The following is a 16,791-nucleotide window of genomic DNA, read 5'->3' as shown; positions in this document are numbered from 1 at the left end:
GAGGAACTGATCATTTTGAAGTGGCCTCTGAATTTTTTCCAGGCAAGGCAAGGCAAGGCAATTTTATTAGTATAGCCCGTTTTTACAAACAGTTTGTCTCAAAGGGCTTTACATGGCATCACAACAACATCCTCTGCCCTTAGACCCTCACATCGACTGAGGAAAAACTCCATGGAAAACCCAGAGCTGTATATATACGTATGTTGGAGAACATTATGTAACATGTCAAAACCATACAGTAGATGGAACATGTGAAAAAATAGTGCAGTTAGAGAAATAATTTTTACTTTACTTTAAAGGGACAAGGGGGAGTTTTAAAGAACATAACGAATAAAACTTGACTTCAAATAATCGTTTTTCTTTCTTTTTCTCATTTGCAGCTACTTGTTCCCGGACGGTCGCAGCTACAATCCTGATCTCACCGGTTTATGCGAGCCGACGCCTCATGATCACATCAAAGTGACACAAGTGGGTTTGTGTTCGTCTTAAAAACATGGTCACGGAATTTGTTAGCCTCACAAAGCCAGAGGCTCAGTCTTCCCCATGACATTTAAGTGTGGAAAGTGTTCAATGAGAACTGACTGAACCGGATCAAATATGTGTCAGACCACTGCTGGATGATATAATAAGTGTGGGAGGGTTATTTCAAATGAAAAAGACGTGACTCAGAGCCACTCCAAAATCTCAAACCTCAAGAACAACTATATTGAAATGTGTTATTAAATGACACATAGTTGCCCCACTGCTCTGCTCTGCACTGCACTGATTTATTACAGTGAGGCTGAGAAACCAGCCAATGAGAGCACAGCTAGGTGTCCATCCTGTAGTTCAGTGGGGGTACAGTACGTGGAAACATTTACTAATTTATTTAGAAGATGATAAGTAAATATTCCCAGTCATTTCATAAACCCATTAACTAAAATGGTGCGTGTGCCTGTGAGACAATAACCTGGGGCACAACAACACAGCTGAATGTTACATGTTATGAATAATAGAACAAAGGCAAGTTGATTATTATTTATTTTTATTTAATTTTAATTTTATTTTGAAGGCAGGCAGATTGTTGGTTATTTTTATGTTTAATTTGAGTTCAAAAGAACGAAAAATGAAGGAGAATTATTATATAAAAGACAATATACTATTAGTGTAAAACGTCTTTGCACAAATTAAAGAGAGAAATTACAATTATTTTCATTTCATAATCAGTCATGTTACGTTTTATAGACCACTTTTGGAAATAAATGTAAATAAATGTTGGAAGTAAATGGTATATATCTTTGTGACAGAGGGTAATCATTACTTTTTTAAGCAAATTCCTCTTGGCCTGAACAGATAAAAGCATTTGTAGACAACATCCTAGTTCGAAATGTCTGGAAATTATTCCAGATTCAAGAGGTTTATTGTCATATACACAGTTATTAAAACCATGCATCAAATTCTTACTTTGCACGTTTTCCTTCAACAACGTAAAACGACAATATCAGCAGAAAAACCCCCCCTCAAAACCAAAAACCTCTGACTTAGAGAGGGGAGGTCCCTGAAAGCATCACTGAATTCAACACCAAAGGGCTGTACTACTGTGTATTGTTCATTGTACTAATACTATAGACCTTTTCAGAGAGTATAAACAAATACAGGTGTTACCAAGGATACTAATTAAGGCTCCATTCCATTTAGTGTAGCAGAGCGTTTTCTAATGAGCCACACCTGTCTTTGTTTATACTCTCTGAAAAGGTCTATGTGTGTCTGTATGTGTTTTGTGTGTCAGTGGGTGACTAACGTGTGCGGCCGTGTGCTCTCTGTGTCTGAACAGGAGCAGTATGAGCTGTACTGTGAAATGGGCTCCACCTTCCAGCTCTGTAAGATCTGCGCCGAGAACGACAAAGACGTCAAGATCGAACCCTGCGGTCACCTGATGTGCACTTCCTGTCTCACGGCCTGGCAGGTAAACGTGATCAACGGCGCACAACGCACAAAGTCGACTGTTGTTAACATTACATGAACATTATCTGCCCTACAAAGGCAAAGTGCGGTATAAAACAGCTTTTTGTGTTTTTTCATTGTCAGGTTTAAGCATCAAATTATGAGTAACTACCTAGTAGTAGTAGTAGTAGTAGTAAACCTTTATTTAACCAGGCAAGAATTGCTAAGAATACATTCTTATTAGGGCAATGGCCTGGTAGGAGGTGAAATACCTCCTAAGGGGCAAGGGAAAGGGGGTGTATAACATTAAAATATAGACAATAAAAGCACATATGACAACAGTGACACAAGAGAAAAGAAGAATAGAGACAGTAGGCCTAACATATAGCAATGACATACCACAAAGTGACAGTTAATGTGACGTACAGTGACATACAACAAGTTATGTAAGACAGTGATACTAGATGTAAAGACAGTGATAATAGACAACCATTAAAAAGACTATAACTACAACTATAACTATGGACTACCAAGTCTATAATTGATTAGATAAAGGTGGACTGAATTAAATGTATTCTGTTCTGTAGTTTGTCTTTCTGACCAATTTTAACCATTTTATGGCATATTTTGTAACCAATTTTGGCAGTTTTATATAATAGCTGCGGATACGGCACTTTGCCTTGGTTTTGGTGCAGATACTGCACTTGGGCTTGGTAATAGCTACAGATGCTGCACTTTGCCTTGGTTTCACAGTGCTTTTTTGGATGGACAGCAAAATAAAAAGCCCAATAACTCTGGAAATTTTAGCAGTACCAATATCAAATTCTACCAGATTGAAGAGAATATGCCACACTTTTCATTGGTCCAAAAAAAGGGCAGATATATATACTATATTGTATATCTATAGACGTGTGGGTTATGAACAGACCGTCTCAGTCTCTCTGCACCGTTTTCTGTCCAGTCGGGTGTTAGCGTAGGAATAGATCTTGTTTGAAGATTAATGAGTGAGAGAGAAAACTGAATTTCTCTCCTGAGTTATAGAAGCAAGTTCTTTCACAACAAGCTGAAGAAAAATCTCCTCCCTCCCTCTCTCCCTCCCTCACTTCCTGCCCTTGTGTCCTTGGATCTGTTCTAATCAGATTTTCATGTACATCAGTCAATAGCGGAAGAGAAAACCGAGCGTGTGTGTGTGTGTGCAAACAGTATAGTATATGTTTCCAGTGTTTCTGCAACCGTGCTCAGTTGTTTTTAGTCCTGCGTGTGCGGCTGTAGCTTCGTATCAGAGGCCGCGCCAGCAAACGTGTGTTTGTAATTACCTTCCCCTAATGAGTCATTAGCATCGAGTCCAGAGACTTCCTCCTCCTCCCCTCTCTTCCCTTCCCACCTCTCTTTCTTTCTTTCATACCTCCTCTTCCTCCTCCTCTCTGCGGGACATCTGTGTTGCAGCCAGTCACGGTTCTGCACTGACCCTGATGCTATTGATCTCGGACAGTGACACACACATATCAATGCTGCAGCTCTGGACACGAGCCCACACTGTAAACCTGTCCTGCAATCGCAATTCTTTCTGTATCAAGGATATTCTGTTCTGACTCCGGCTCCCCGAGAGGTTTCATCCATCAAACACCGTATATTAGCCTCTCATTTAATAACATTATGAATCTTCTTCCTGCCGGTGCTGAATATGTATGTGATTATTCAGCTTTCTGCAAATGAAACCCATCACTCGCTGGAATAATTTCAAGTTTCTTGCATTCATTACATTTTGTGTATTTTATTATTAGTAATATTCAAATTTCTGCTGCAGCGTTTTTGGCAGTGGAGCTTTTGTGAGGGAGGACCTGGAAAATGATTCACCGGGCTGTGAAGTGAATGCAGGTTTTATACACAAAGTTGAGAACATTTTTTTTTTTCTCTTTCTTTTTTTCAGTCAGTCAGTCATTCAGCAATATAATAGTTTCCATTTATCATGAGTGTTTGGTTTGAGTCATCTTAGCCAGCAGCGTCAAAGTCAGAATGAACAAACACTGAAATACACTTTATACCACTACAGTACTGCCCAAGAAGGCAAAGTGCAGTATCTGCATTTTTTCCAATTCTTTTTTTTTTTGACCAATCAAAAGTGTAAAGGCATATTCTCTTCAATCTGGTAGAATTTGATATTGGTACTGCTAAAATTAGTTTATTAGGTTTTTTTTTATTAGTTATTGGGCTTCTTATTTTTCTGTCCATCCAAAAAAGCACTCTGAAACCAAGCCAAAGTGCAGTATCTGTAGCTAATACCAAGCCAAAGTGCAGTATCTGCCATAAAACGGTCAACATTGGTCAGAAAGACACACTACAGAATACATTTAATTCAGTCCACCTTTATCTAATCAATTATAGACTTGGTAGTTATTCATAATTTGATGCTTAAACCTGACAATGAAAAACACAAAAAGCTGTTTTTCTCAGTTTGGCATTTTTACAGATACTGCACTTTGCCTTTGTAGGGCAGAGTACATGTATTCACATTGTGTTTTATTGTCATGTTCTTTCATTGATAGTATGATACACACATGATGAGCACTGGCGGTAAAAGTCGTCCTCGGTGGCATTTTAGCGAACTTTTTGCTAATGTTGCTCAGAAAACACTCAAAAAACTAAATGAAAAATGTTCTGGGATGTTTGCAGCAGATCAGCAGTCACAGTGAGGAAGGATCCACTGACTGAATCGAAGGTGTTTGCTCTGGTTTGAAGAGCAACGCCACTCACACATTCGTTTTCGTTTTTTCTTTCTTTCATGGCTCCGACGCTGGAAAGCTTCTTCTTGTTCTTCTTCTTGTTCTTCTTTGGTTTCATTCTGCAGCCGTAGCTTCACAGCAGATGAACACAGTCTTTCCAGAGCTGCGTCCCTGAACTCTGTAAACAGCAGAACTCAGCAGCAGCAGCAGCCACAGTGACAGCGTTTCCTGTTATGACAACTCAGTGTAACCACACCTCCCCCACACACGCTCCATCACCCATTCACTGACGTACGTTATGTCAGAGCAGCATGCAGCATGTAGTACAGTATATATACACATACATATACACTTATATATGTAATATGTTTATGAATCTAGGGCTCTGTAGTATTCCAGTAATGAAGTATTTTCCTCCACATTAGAGACACGGTGAGTCAGAGCGTGGCGGGGGAACCCTCACTCAGGTCATTGACTCAGTGGTGGTTCCCTGACTTTCCTCTCGCTCTGTGTTATTAGTCAGCAGGGGTGGAACAGATATACACTCACTCAGTCACTCATTGGGGAGTGGGCCGATGATGATCTGTGTGCTTCCACATCCTGTTTGCTTTTTTTTTATTGACCATGTTTGATCTCCACAGAGAATGGGGGCACATGATGAGAGAGAGAGAGGGTTCCCTCGTTCTGTTCTGGCTATTAGTTTTATCCTGAATCAATGCAGCAGCGAGGGAAGAGAAATGAGTCACACAGGCTTTCCTGTGTCTCATTTTTACCCGAGAGAGAGTACGTAGGCTTCATGTGATGCACTGTACATATATGGTTTGGGTAACACTTTAGATTAGGGAACACATATTCACCATTAACTAGATGCTTATTAATAAGCATATAAGTAGCTTACTAGCTCCTTATTAGTAATTATTAAGCACGTATTAACACCTTATTCTGCATAGCCTTATGCTACCTCTATTACACTGCAAAAACTCAACACCTTACCAGGAATATTTGTCTTATTTCTAGTCAAAATGTAATTCCTAGTCCAAACAAATCTAATTCTACTTAAAATAAGACTCATCACATTAAAAAGTAGCTTGTTTTTAGACACTTTTTTTTTTTTTTTTTTTTTAATTCTTTCAAGCATATTTTAACTTGAAATAAGTAGAAAAATCTGATAGTGGAGCAAGTTTTTCTTTCTTACAAGCACAAAAAACTTGCTTTCACTAAATTTACCTAATTTTTAGGTGATCAGTCTTATTTTAAGTGGAAAGAGATTAGTTTTGACTAGAAATTAGACATTTTGACAAGAAATAAGACAAATATTCTTGGAAAGATTTTGAGTTTTTGCAGTGTACACCATGAATTACGATTTTTCCTGATATTAACTCCTAATTATGGCTTATTCATTGTAAATGAATGCATTGTTGTTTCTGAATAATGATGTGAATAACCAGTGGGTCATTGGGCCTTGTACAGGGGCAGTAACACAAGAACAGTAATTCTTCCTTTATCACTCTGTATTAGTATAGCATTAATGCATTAATTTACAATGAATAAGCCATAATTAGGAGTTAATATCAGGAAAAATCTTAATTTCTAGGTAGAACAAGGCTATGTAGAATAAGGTGTTAATACGTGCTTAATAATTACTAATAAGGAGCTAGTAAGCTACTTATATGCATATTGATAAGCACCTAGTTAATGGTGAATATGTGTTCCCTAATCTAAAGTGTTACAGAAAGAAGTATCAAGAATTGTTTCCACAAAGCATTAAGTTTGGTGATTCTTCATGTGCACATATAAAGGTTAGAATAATGACATTTATATCGATGATGGATGAATCGACTTAGTGTAGTGTGAAAGCGGTGACTCATAGTGACAGCTGGGTTTCACAGTTCTGGTTGAGTCTTGTTGCCACGGTGGCTGCTGCTCCCAGTGTAAAAAAAAACAAACTCTGTGGAGCTTTTAGCAGCTAAAAGATACAGATACAGATATATTCTCTCAGGAGATGGAGCTGAGTTAAAGGGATAGTTCACCCAAAATTCAAATTTCACTCATTATCTACTCACCCTCATGTCGACTAAGAGCTGTGAGAATTTTCAGAGTCCTCCGTGCCTTCTCTGAGTTACGGGGGGTCTCGGCGCAGCAGTATTTGTCCATTTAATGGTTGTGAATGGATACCAACTTTCTTCGTCCAAAAAGACACACCAAAAAACATCCAAATACCTCCATGCTGCTCGTCTGTAATGTCCCTCTTGTATTGAAGCCCTGATATGAGAAATTGTTCCGACTGACAAAGGAAGAGCAGTGAACTGAGACACTGGGAGCTTCCGCTGCAAACAAGCTTAAAACATAGACTTATTTAATTTTCTTCGGAACAATTTCTCATGTTGGGGCTTCAATACAAGAGGGACATTACAGACGAGCAGCATGGAGGTATTTGGATGTTTTTTGGTGTTTCTTTTTGGACGAAGAAAGTTGGTATCCATTCACAAATTCACCATTATATGGACAAATACTGCTGTGCGGACCCAATTCTCACAGCTCTTAGTCGACATGAGGGTGAGTATGTAGATAATGAATGAAATTAGAATTTTGGGTGAACTATCCCTTTAATCATCAGGTGGCCAGACACACACAGGACCCTCGGCTGCAGTTTTATTTCACTCTGTCAGTCGTGTCTGTTGCTCAGCGCTCTCCGGTCTCCTCTGTGGTCATCACACCATCTCCTCCTCCTCCTCCTCTTCCCTCTGAGCTCCTTTCCTTTTAACCTCCCACTCCTTCCCTTCTCCACCCACTCTAATTAGGATTAAGTTTCAAACATGCCTTTGGTGGGTCCCCCCCCCCCCCGCTAAGTCCCCAACCATATGGCTGCCACAACTGCAGCTTTGTTCTCCGTAAACATTGTCTGCCTTTGATTGTAGCCGCTGAGTCAGTGGAGAGGGGGGACGCTCTGGAAACCAAAACCTCTTTATTATCTTATTTACGACCTCGGTTTGACAGGGTCTGCCATGTGGAATATCTACATGTGGCCGGTGAATTTTGTGAAGTTTGCAGAGCGTTTTTTTCCCCGGAGAGGGAGCTACACAATCATGCGTCCACTCGACCATGGCAGAGTCCTTTCATGAATGACGGGAAGAGTGAGAGAGAGAGAGAAAGAGAGAAAGATATAGGGGTTGTAGTCAAGTGCTTAACCTTAACCATGTGTAACGCAGCTGTGTGTCGTGCTCGACAGGCCGCCGCCTCTTTGTGTGTTTTGCCGAAACATTACACCAACAAAACTCTGCTCAGGTCACTGGATGCAGGAGATTATGTGGTTACAGATGTGATTGCCACACCTGAGTAACACCGGAGTAAATTTACTTGAGTACTGTACTTAAAGCAGAAGTAAGTGATATGTTTGTGTTAATATAAGTCTTAAATAGTTATATCTTCCGACAGCAATCACTTACATAGAGTGTTTGGTCTGAAACACGGGTCTGTCAGTCCCTCTGCTCTGCTCTGAGTCGAGGAGAAAACATTTCTCGTATCCTACAGTTTTTATCCAATGAGGAGAGAGAACGGCATGCAGGGCTGTGTGTGCAGCCAAGGAACGCCGTGAATGTGGCGACGTAGCGATGAGGACTGTTATGGTGCGTTCAAGGAAACTCGTATTTTTCCGACGGTGAAGTGGTACCAGTTCGATCTGGTACGAGTTCACCGGTCAGAAGTTATGAGTGGCCGTTATAGTGACTTTCACCGGTAAAACAGGTCGGAAAAACACGAGTGGGTTGCCTGGAACGCTACAAAGTCGTAAGTTGTGACTTGAAGCTGTAATTTACGATTTCAAAAGCCTGCCTGGAACGCAGCATTAGCGAAAACGACCGGACCACTTACTTCTGCACTATCCAGAGGATTTGTACTTTACTTGACTATTTACTTGAATACATTTCCAAGACAAATATTTTTACTTTTACTCGAGTTAAAGGACAATTCACCTCGGGGCTGTATGTTCCTAACATTTTAGGTCTAAAAGAAGGAACTTGAAGATTTGTCTGTCCCCGCATCGCCACGGCAGAAATGAATGGGAGCGGATGTAAGTTCTGCTGCTTAGGCTGTTTACATCCCTCAAAGCCACAGACAGCGTCAGATGGCGACTCAAACATGCACCGAGAAGTTTATTTAGTTCAAGCAAGCCAACATGTTTGTAAAACTAGATCTAATTCAAAGTCTCCCAGAGTCTCGTGCGAGACCCAAGTTGCCGCGCTCGGTGTGTTCAGGTGCAGTGGGAAAGCTACCGTTTGTGTCATAAACACAGGAATATCAACTCTTGACTTGCTTCAAGTAAAAAAAACTTCTCAACGCATGTTTGAGTAGCCATCTGACACCCCCGAGTTGAATTTGCCCAGAATTGTCCTTTAATTTCTAGGAAGGCTGAAAAGTACTCGTTACTTTCAGGTCTGCTCTTTTTTTTCTTTTTTTTTTCTAAAATCCTACTGGACACAAGCTGTGTTTGTCAAAGGAGGAAACCCTAACCCCTAAAAGCAGCACATCAGTGCAGCTGCTTTCAAAGAGTTCATTCTCAGAAACAAGAGTTAAAAGCTCCTTAAATTCATTTAGAAAAAACTATAGTAATTCATTGATGTGAAAAATAAGAAATTTACTCTTACTCTTACTTTTACTTAAAGGGACAACGAGGAGTTTTGGAAAAGCGAAGTGTTTTCACACTACATTTATGCGCCTCTGCGCACCGTGAAATTCTTTGACCGGCGCAAGACAGACTCATGTTTTCATTCATCAAGAATTAAAGTCAGAGGTTCAAAGACGATCACATACCGTCATAGTTCCGACCATAAACGGTGATTCGGTTATTCTCATGACTCGCCACAAAACCAAAAGTAAAGAAACGCTGGTCGGCTCGCCCAGCATTTCCACCACCACTAATAATAACAAAATAACGATAGAGACAAAACCATATATTTATCGAAAATGGGCCCATTAACAAGTGGTAACGTAGATTCATCCACATTAACGTGAGACTTTTTTATAACCAAATAGAAACTCCTCGTTGTCCCTTTAAAGTAAATTTAAAAGCATGTACTTTTGGATACTTAAGTACCTTTAAAAGCAAGTACTTTTTTACTCTTACTCGAGTAACATGTCGACTGAGCTACTTTTACTTGTAACGGAGTAAATTTTGACTAGTAGTATTTGCACTCTTACTCAAGTACTGGGGTCGAGTACTCTGTCCATCTCTGCCTGTGTGTGTGTGTGTGTGTGTGTTGCTCAGATGAATGACTCTGTTTCACTTTCTCTGATACGTTCCAGGAGTCGGACGGTCAGGGTTGTCCGTTCTGTCGCTGCGAGATCAAAGGCACCGAGCCGATCATCGTGGATCCCTTCGACCCGCGGAACGAGGGCAACAAGTGCTTCTTCCTGGACCAGCACAGCTGCCACATGCTGGAGCTGGACGACGACGAGGACCGGGAGGACTGTCTGGTCATGAACGGACTGGCCAACATCAGGAAGGTAAAGAGTGACGAGGAGGAGGAGAAATCTGACTTCTCTTCCCTGTTCTAGGTCTTAGAGTTACACTTAAAGGGATAGTTCAACATTTGTGGCAAATTGGCCAATTGCCATAATCCCTATAGTCATAGCAGTAGGTTCGTTACCTTTAATTGTCGGTGCAAGCTATTTTTAGAACGGCGGAGCAGAGCGGCGAGCTGCTCAGAGCTACGCTACGGAGGCTCATGGGATTTCTTGGTTTCCCTCATCAAACTCATCAAATACACAATCCAACAACTCCACAACGCTCTGGTGGACAAGTTGTGACCTGCACATTCACCACGCTATGAGATAATAACACAACGTTACCAGACAGAGTTGTTTTAGAGGGAAATTCATGCAAAACTGCTGATGCGAGTTGATATGAGTTTTTCATCAAGCAGTCTCTGTATTTCCCTCTAAAACAACTCTGTCTGGTAACGTTGTGTTATTATCTCATAGCGTGGTGAATGTGCAGGTCACAACTTGTCCACCAGAGCGTTTTGGAGTTGTTGGATTGTGTATTTGATGAGTTTGATGAGGGAAACCAAGAAATCCCATGAGCCTCCGTAGCGTAGCTCTGAGCAGCTCACGGCTCTGCTCCGCCGTTCTAAAAATAGCTTGCACAGACAATTAAAGGTAACAAACCTACTGCTAAAATTCTGAATAAGGGTTATGGCAATGGGCCAATTTGCCAAAATGTTGAACTATCCCTTTAATGACAAAATACTAATTCAGAAAAAGGATTAGTGAGTTAAATATAGGATGAACATTGATTGATGTCAGCCAGACACAAGGCTATGAGATATCTTTTTTAAGAATGAATCATGGAGCAGAGACAGAGTAGTCTCTGCTCCATGATTCATTCTTAAAAAAGATATCTCATGTTTTGTTCATTGAAATTAAAATGTTTCTTTTTTTTGTGCTGAAATCTTCAGTATCTCCAGTTACAATTAAAATGTGAACAACATCATTTGTATTGTAATGATAAATGAGTAACCACAGGTGTTAAATAATTTGAAATTTGAAGTGCAGTAGGGGGGAAACTCATCAGAGAAAATGCAGAATAAAAAAGAATGACACTGTAAATTGTATTCGTGGGAAAAAGAACAGATGCAAGGAAGTTTGTATGTTCTGTATTCTTGTTGTTTTCACACCTGATAAAGAAACCAGAAGAGTACACTCTGTACATTTACATTTACATATATACAGCTCAGTGTTATCAGTGATGATCAGTGGTGTTTTAGACATTCAGACCACAATGTTCGATTATAGAATTATCTCAGAAAGAAAAAGAGGAACGCCGCACACTCAGCTCCAGTTGCAGAGAGTTTTATTAGACAACGTTTCGGCCCGTTCGCCAGCACCTCTAAAACCTACGGTGTGCGTTGTTTCTCCTCTGAACATAGAATAATCTCAGTCATCTAGGATCTGGTTTTAACATATATATCTTTCATTGTTTAAATTTAAGTGTAAAAGTGAATTTACAGTGAATATATATGTGTATTTTGCTAAAGTCCAGAATTTGACCCTTTGCCCTTTTTTAGAAACGAGTCCAGACAGTAAGAGTGTACTTTCTCTCCTCTCTCAGCACTGTGCGGAGCGTCAGAACTCGCCCATGGTGTCTCCCAGCTCCTCGCCCGTCAGCCAGCACAGGAAAGCCCACGCGGCGGACACGGGCCACTGCATCCAGCACCTCGGCCTTCCCCCCGTCCCGCCGCGCCTCGACCTCATCCAGAAGGGCGCCATCCGCTCCCCGTCCGCCAGCCCCACCGGCTCCCCGAAGGTCAGCCGGCTATTTCCCTCATAATAGAAGAAACAGTTTACCTGTACAGTATATCCTGCTGTGATGGCTCTGAGGCAGAAATGTCTGAATGTTTTTATGAAGGATTTTATTTCTCAAAAATCATGTTAGGTCACATGTTGTTCATTTCCTCTGGTAGAGATGCACTTGACCCCCATTAGCTTCCACAAAGTGCTCGCTCATCTTCCTGGACCACACAGAAACACACATCATGCAGTAAAGAGATGAAACATGGAGATGATGTGGTTAGGGATGTCACGATAATAGATTTTTAATGTGTAAAATCAAATATAGTTAAAATATACATTACTAATTATAAAATATTTTAAATATCTATTAAAATATGACCAATTATGAATCTGCCAGGAGTGTTGTGTGTTTTTTTATTACAAATGACACTCTAGCATTTAAATTCCTACCAATTCAATGCTACGTTAGATAAATGGACCAGTATCTGTGCATTTACCTTTACTTTGGCGCAACATCTGCCGGTTCATACATAGTCTTTTTTCGGAAAGTGACGGTATTTAGGAATCTTTATGATCAATTAATTGTGGCGTTTAATACCGTGATTAACTGTGAAAACAAGTAATTGTGACATCCCTAGATGTGGTACAGTATTTGCAATGTGGTCTACTAAAGACATGTGCATAGATTTTAGAAGAAAATCTAACCCTCCACTGTGGAGCGTGTCACAACCTTTAAGTACCTTGGTGTGGTTGTTGACAACAAGCTGTCTTTTAATGAAAACACAGACATTGTGTATAAAAAATCGCAGCAGCGACTGCATTTCCTCCGGATGCTCAACCGGTTTGGGGTGTGCAGTAAACTGATGACAGTTTTTTATCATTCTATGGTCGAATCGGTCCTGACCTTTGCCATCATCTCTTGGTGTGGCAGTCTCAAACTTGGAGACAAAAAGAGGCTTGAACATATTGTCAAAGGAGCCAGTAAAATCATCTGGGTCACATTACCCGATCTGTCCATAATCTCTCACAGGAGGATCATTTCCAAGGCTCAGGACATTATTCAGTGTCCTGACCATCCACTCCACTCTGAGTTCGAGCTCCTTCCCTCCGGCAGGAGACTTAGATAGCCAAAAGCCAGATCAAATAGACTGAAAAACTCATTCATAACACAAGCCATTATCCAACTTAATTCAAATACTAAACAGTTATGATACACTCATATTTATTTATTTATTTTACCTCGATTGTATGGAACAGCTCCCAGTTTGCCCTCTGGGGTACTGCCATTCAATGTTGTTCAATGTTGTGTAGAGTTTGTGTGGATGTGCTCGATATGTTCTGTGTTTTTTGCCCTTCTGCAACATGAATTTCCATTTGGGGACATTAAAGTTTAAAGTTTAAGTCTTGAACGCTCTCTGCTCCTCTCTAGTCGTCACCAGGGATGTCCAGGAAGCAGGACAAGCCTCTGCCGGCTCCTCCTCCCCCCCAGAGAGACCCTCCTCCCCCTCCTCCCCCCGAGCGTCCTCCTCCCATCCCGCCGGAGTCGCGCCACTCCTGGCTCCCCAGCTCCTCGTCCCTGTCCGCCTCCACCGCCGCGCTGTCCGACCCCCACATGGAGTCGTGGTGCGGCAAAGACGGTCACCTGGCCGACGTCCACCGGACCGGAGCAGAACACCAGCTGCAGCTGGGACCGGCCGGCCCCTCCCACCTGAACGGTCGACCGCTCAGCTGCCCGTCTGCAGCGTTCGGGAGGTTACATCACAGAGTGGAGGCGGCGGGAAACTCAGAGAGTGTCAAGGTAGGATGAGACTTCAGATTCAGATTCACATTCAGAAAACCTTTATTGTCCCCTGCACATACTGTAGCAGTGGACATTTTTCTTAAACGTGTGCATATGTGCGCATAAAAGAAACATAAAAACACAGTTTAGCATAACATAAAACAAACAACAAGTAGATACTGACATATATAATGACACAAGCAAGATACAGAATGACACAAGTAAAAACAGAATAAAAACCTTAAAAGAACATTAAAAGATTTCATAGTGAATTATTGATGATGTTGATGGCAGATGTGATAAAGGATTTTTTTCCCTAAGCTTGTCCTTGCTAAAGGGACCCTGTAGCGACGGCATTTTGATGACTTTTGTGTTTGTCTCTGCAATAAAAGAAACGTTTTGGCTTTGGATGATTTTTCTGTACAGACACTGAAGGCTCAGAGAAGAGATGGTGGATCAGTTATGCATTCTTGCACTTAGACACTTAGACGTTTCCTCACCTGCAGATTTCCTTCGTCCCAGCTGTTCATCATGCAAACATCCTAACACTAACTAATACGTCTTAGTTTTTGTTTTGTTTTTTTTAGTTTTAATTTTTATTTTCACGGTGTCATACACCAAAGACGTTCCCAGCCCTCATGGGCTTACAAGACACACCAAAAGAAATAAAGAACAATAAACAAAGGAACATCACCACATACACTAATCAGGAATATACAGTCCTCAGAAAGCACAATCCACAATCCAACATAAAGCGCGCCCATGTTAGTCTACAGTCATCAGACATAGAAAACAAATCAGGACAGTCCGGGGTCATTTTAAGGAAGAGCTTATGTCTACATTCATGGTAAAAAGGACAGTAAAACAAAAAATGTATTTCATTTTCCAGGTCACACAGGTGACACTTTCTATTCTCTTCTGGGATTGAATGGAAACGTCCCGTTTCAACCGCCAGAGGCAAGATACCACATCTCAACTGGGCACAAACAGACCTCTGCACTCTTAGTAAATGCATTTCAATTAGAAGTTTAAATCACAGTAGCACTTAAGTCACAACATCAGTTAACAGACACATCGTATATGAAGATGCTCTGCTTTGGAAAGAAGATTATTGGGGCAAAAATCTGTTCATTTAGAAAAGTTACACATAAAAGTTTAGATTACTGTTTACACCATCATGTGGGTTTGCTGGTGCTTATATTTTGGACCTCATACACAAAACTAATATTATCACATATGTTGGTTTCGATATAGGACATAATATATGTCCCTCCCATATAAATATGTGTGCTTATATTTAGACATACTGTATGTTACATAAAACCCAAAGCTACTCTGCTATTTCATTTAAAAAAAGATTTCTTCACATATCTAGAGGATGTATGTATGTGATATTAATGTATATAACATATATGGTACTATCATTCTATATACTATAGGGATGTACAGTATATGTCATATATTGTATGGGCAATATTATTCATAGATGCATAGGCAGTTTTTTTTGTGTATAATTTACTGTCACAGACCTTTTTCATCAACTCATTGTAGGAAACTTTCACTTTCATCAAAGCCTGTTTCATCCATTAAAGAAATAAAGTGAATTCTAATGAACCGTATCCCACAGAGTCAAACAGCTGCAGAGAGACGTCCAGGTAGATCTGATGCACTTTACTGATTTGTAGCATCCGTCTGCATGTTTTAGCATTTTAAGTGGCTTCCTGTCTATGGAGCTTTGTGGTCCACACCGCGGCTAAACAGAGCAGCAGTGCCCTGCTTTTAATGATGTTCTGAAACATTTGAACACCACATGTGACTGCCCAGTGCCCACACATCAACAATTTATCTAATAAACTATTGTTCATTAGAAAAAGTTATTCGATTTGCATTTGTTTATGTAGAGTGAAATCTTAATGAGCTTACATTCACAGGAATTTGGAATAGAAGTTTAATTATTCACATGTTCGTATTGGTTTTTAAATATTCTCAAGGGAGATTGAGCCTGATTGAATTACTCATGCACACAGTTTACTCAGCCTGTCACGAAGATGAAACATGAAATGAGAGTGAGATCCTTGTCCAGCAGCTCAAGACAAACAAGACGCTCTGCCTTCCTACTAACGAGTAAATACATCGTTAAACAGAAATATGATAATCTATGCAAAATAGGGAAATGCCTGATTTAAGTCAGACTCGCTGTTTGAACCGGCCAATCATTGGCTGCAGAGCGAATCCTCCGGAGACCGCCCTCGACTTTTTCACTGCTGTGGAAAAACAGAATACAGCCGAGCATCTGCATAATTTGTAAAACTTGCTGCTCTTTATCATTAAAAGTCTCATGTATCAGCACACACACACACACACACACACACACACATGCAAAGCCAATCACTCCCTTTCCCTCCGGAGACGTGCTTTGATCAGGAAGTGCCTCCCGTTGCCTGTGGAGTGCCGTGTCACTCTCGGTCATATTCAGGAAGTTGAGGCGGTTATTTGCATCCTTTCTCCCGCACAGAGCTGCTTTCATTCCAGAGGCAGGTGCACTTTGCATATGAAACATTTTCTCTCATTCAGTATTTGTGTCGTTGTCTATTAATGATGTGGCCATGTTAAAGGAATACAATCATTTTTATTAGTTGTCATACATTTAAATAAGAATATAAGGCATTCATATTTGTTTTTTGCAGATCTACCACATCATAGAGTTACATGTAGTTAGGTATTTGTATAATATTTAACATGCGGATGGCACAATGCAAACTAGTTGAAATGTTATGCCTTTGTTGTTGGATGCTATAAAGCAAAAATATTGCAGTTTCCATGCAGACACTGGGTTCATGATCGTCACATTCAACACAATCAGCTCTTATCGGTGTTACCGTACTTTGAGGTGAAGATTTGACACCAACAGTGAAATGAACTGTGATGATCTGAGATGTTGTGCTCAGGATAAACCACAGGTTGATCATCACTGATGCCCGTTCATTCCACTCAACAAAGCGATGGCTGTCTTTCTTCTCTTCGGCCTTTAAAACCGTGTATAAACTGTGGTCTGGTCTTGTTTTTTGTTCCAGC

General features: G+C 40.6%; 1 protein-coding gene across 3 annotated transcripts in view; it reads left to right on the top strand.

Annotated features, from left to right (window-relative positions):
- The window catches only part of cblb (Cbl proto-oncogene B, E3 ubiquitin protein ligase), a 68,402-nt gene that overhangs the window by 36,975 nt on the left and 14,636 nt on the right, over window positions 1–16,791 (top strand). For all 3 annotated transcript variants that reach the window (XM_085797104.1, XM_085797106.1, XM_085797107.1), the window contains exons 8-12: window positions 381–468; window positions 1,814–1,945; window positions 9,948–10,148; window positions 11,755–11,949; window positions 13,366–13,734. In XM_085797104.1, coding sequence (XP_085653230.1) covers window positions 381–468; window positions 1,814–1,945; window positions 9,948–10,148; window positions 11,755–11,949; window positions 13,366–13,734 — 985 coding nt within the window. The remainder of the gene's footprint in view (window positions 1–380; window positions 469–1,813; window positions 1,946–9,947; window positions 10,149–11,754; window positions 11,950–13,365; window positions 13,735–16,791) is intronic.

Source organism: Trachurus japonicus, chromosome 14, assembly GCF_045865225.1.
Source record: "Trachurus japonicus isolate A0001 chromosome 14, Traja_1.0".
In the NCBI taxonomy this organism is placed as follows: Eukaryota; Metazoa; Chordata; class Actinopteri; order Carangiformes; family Carangidae; genus Trachurus; species Trachurus japonicus.
This window is presented reverse-complemented; position numbering and strand designations above follow the sequence as displayed.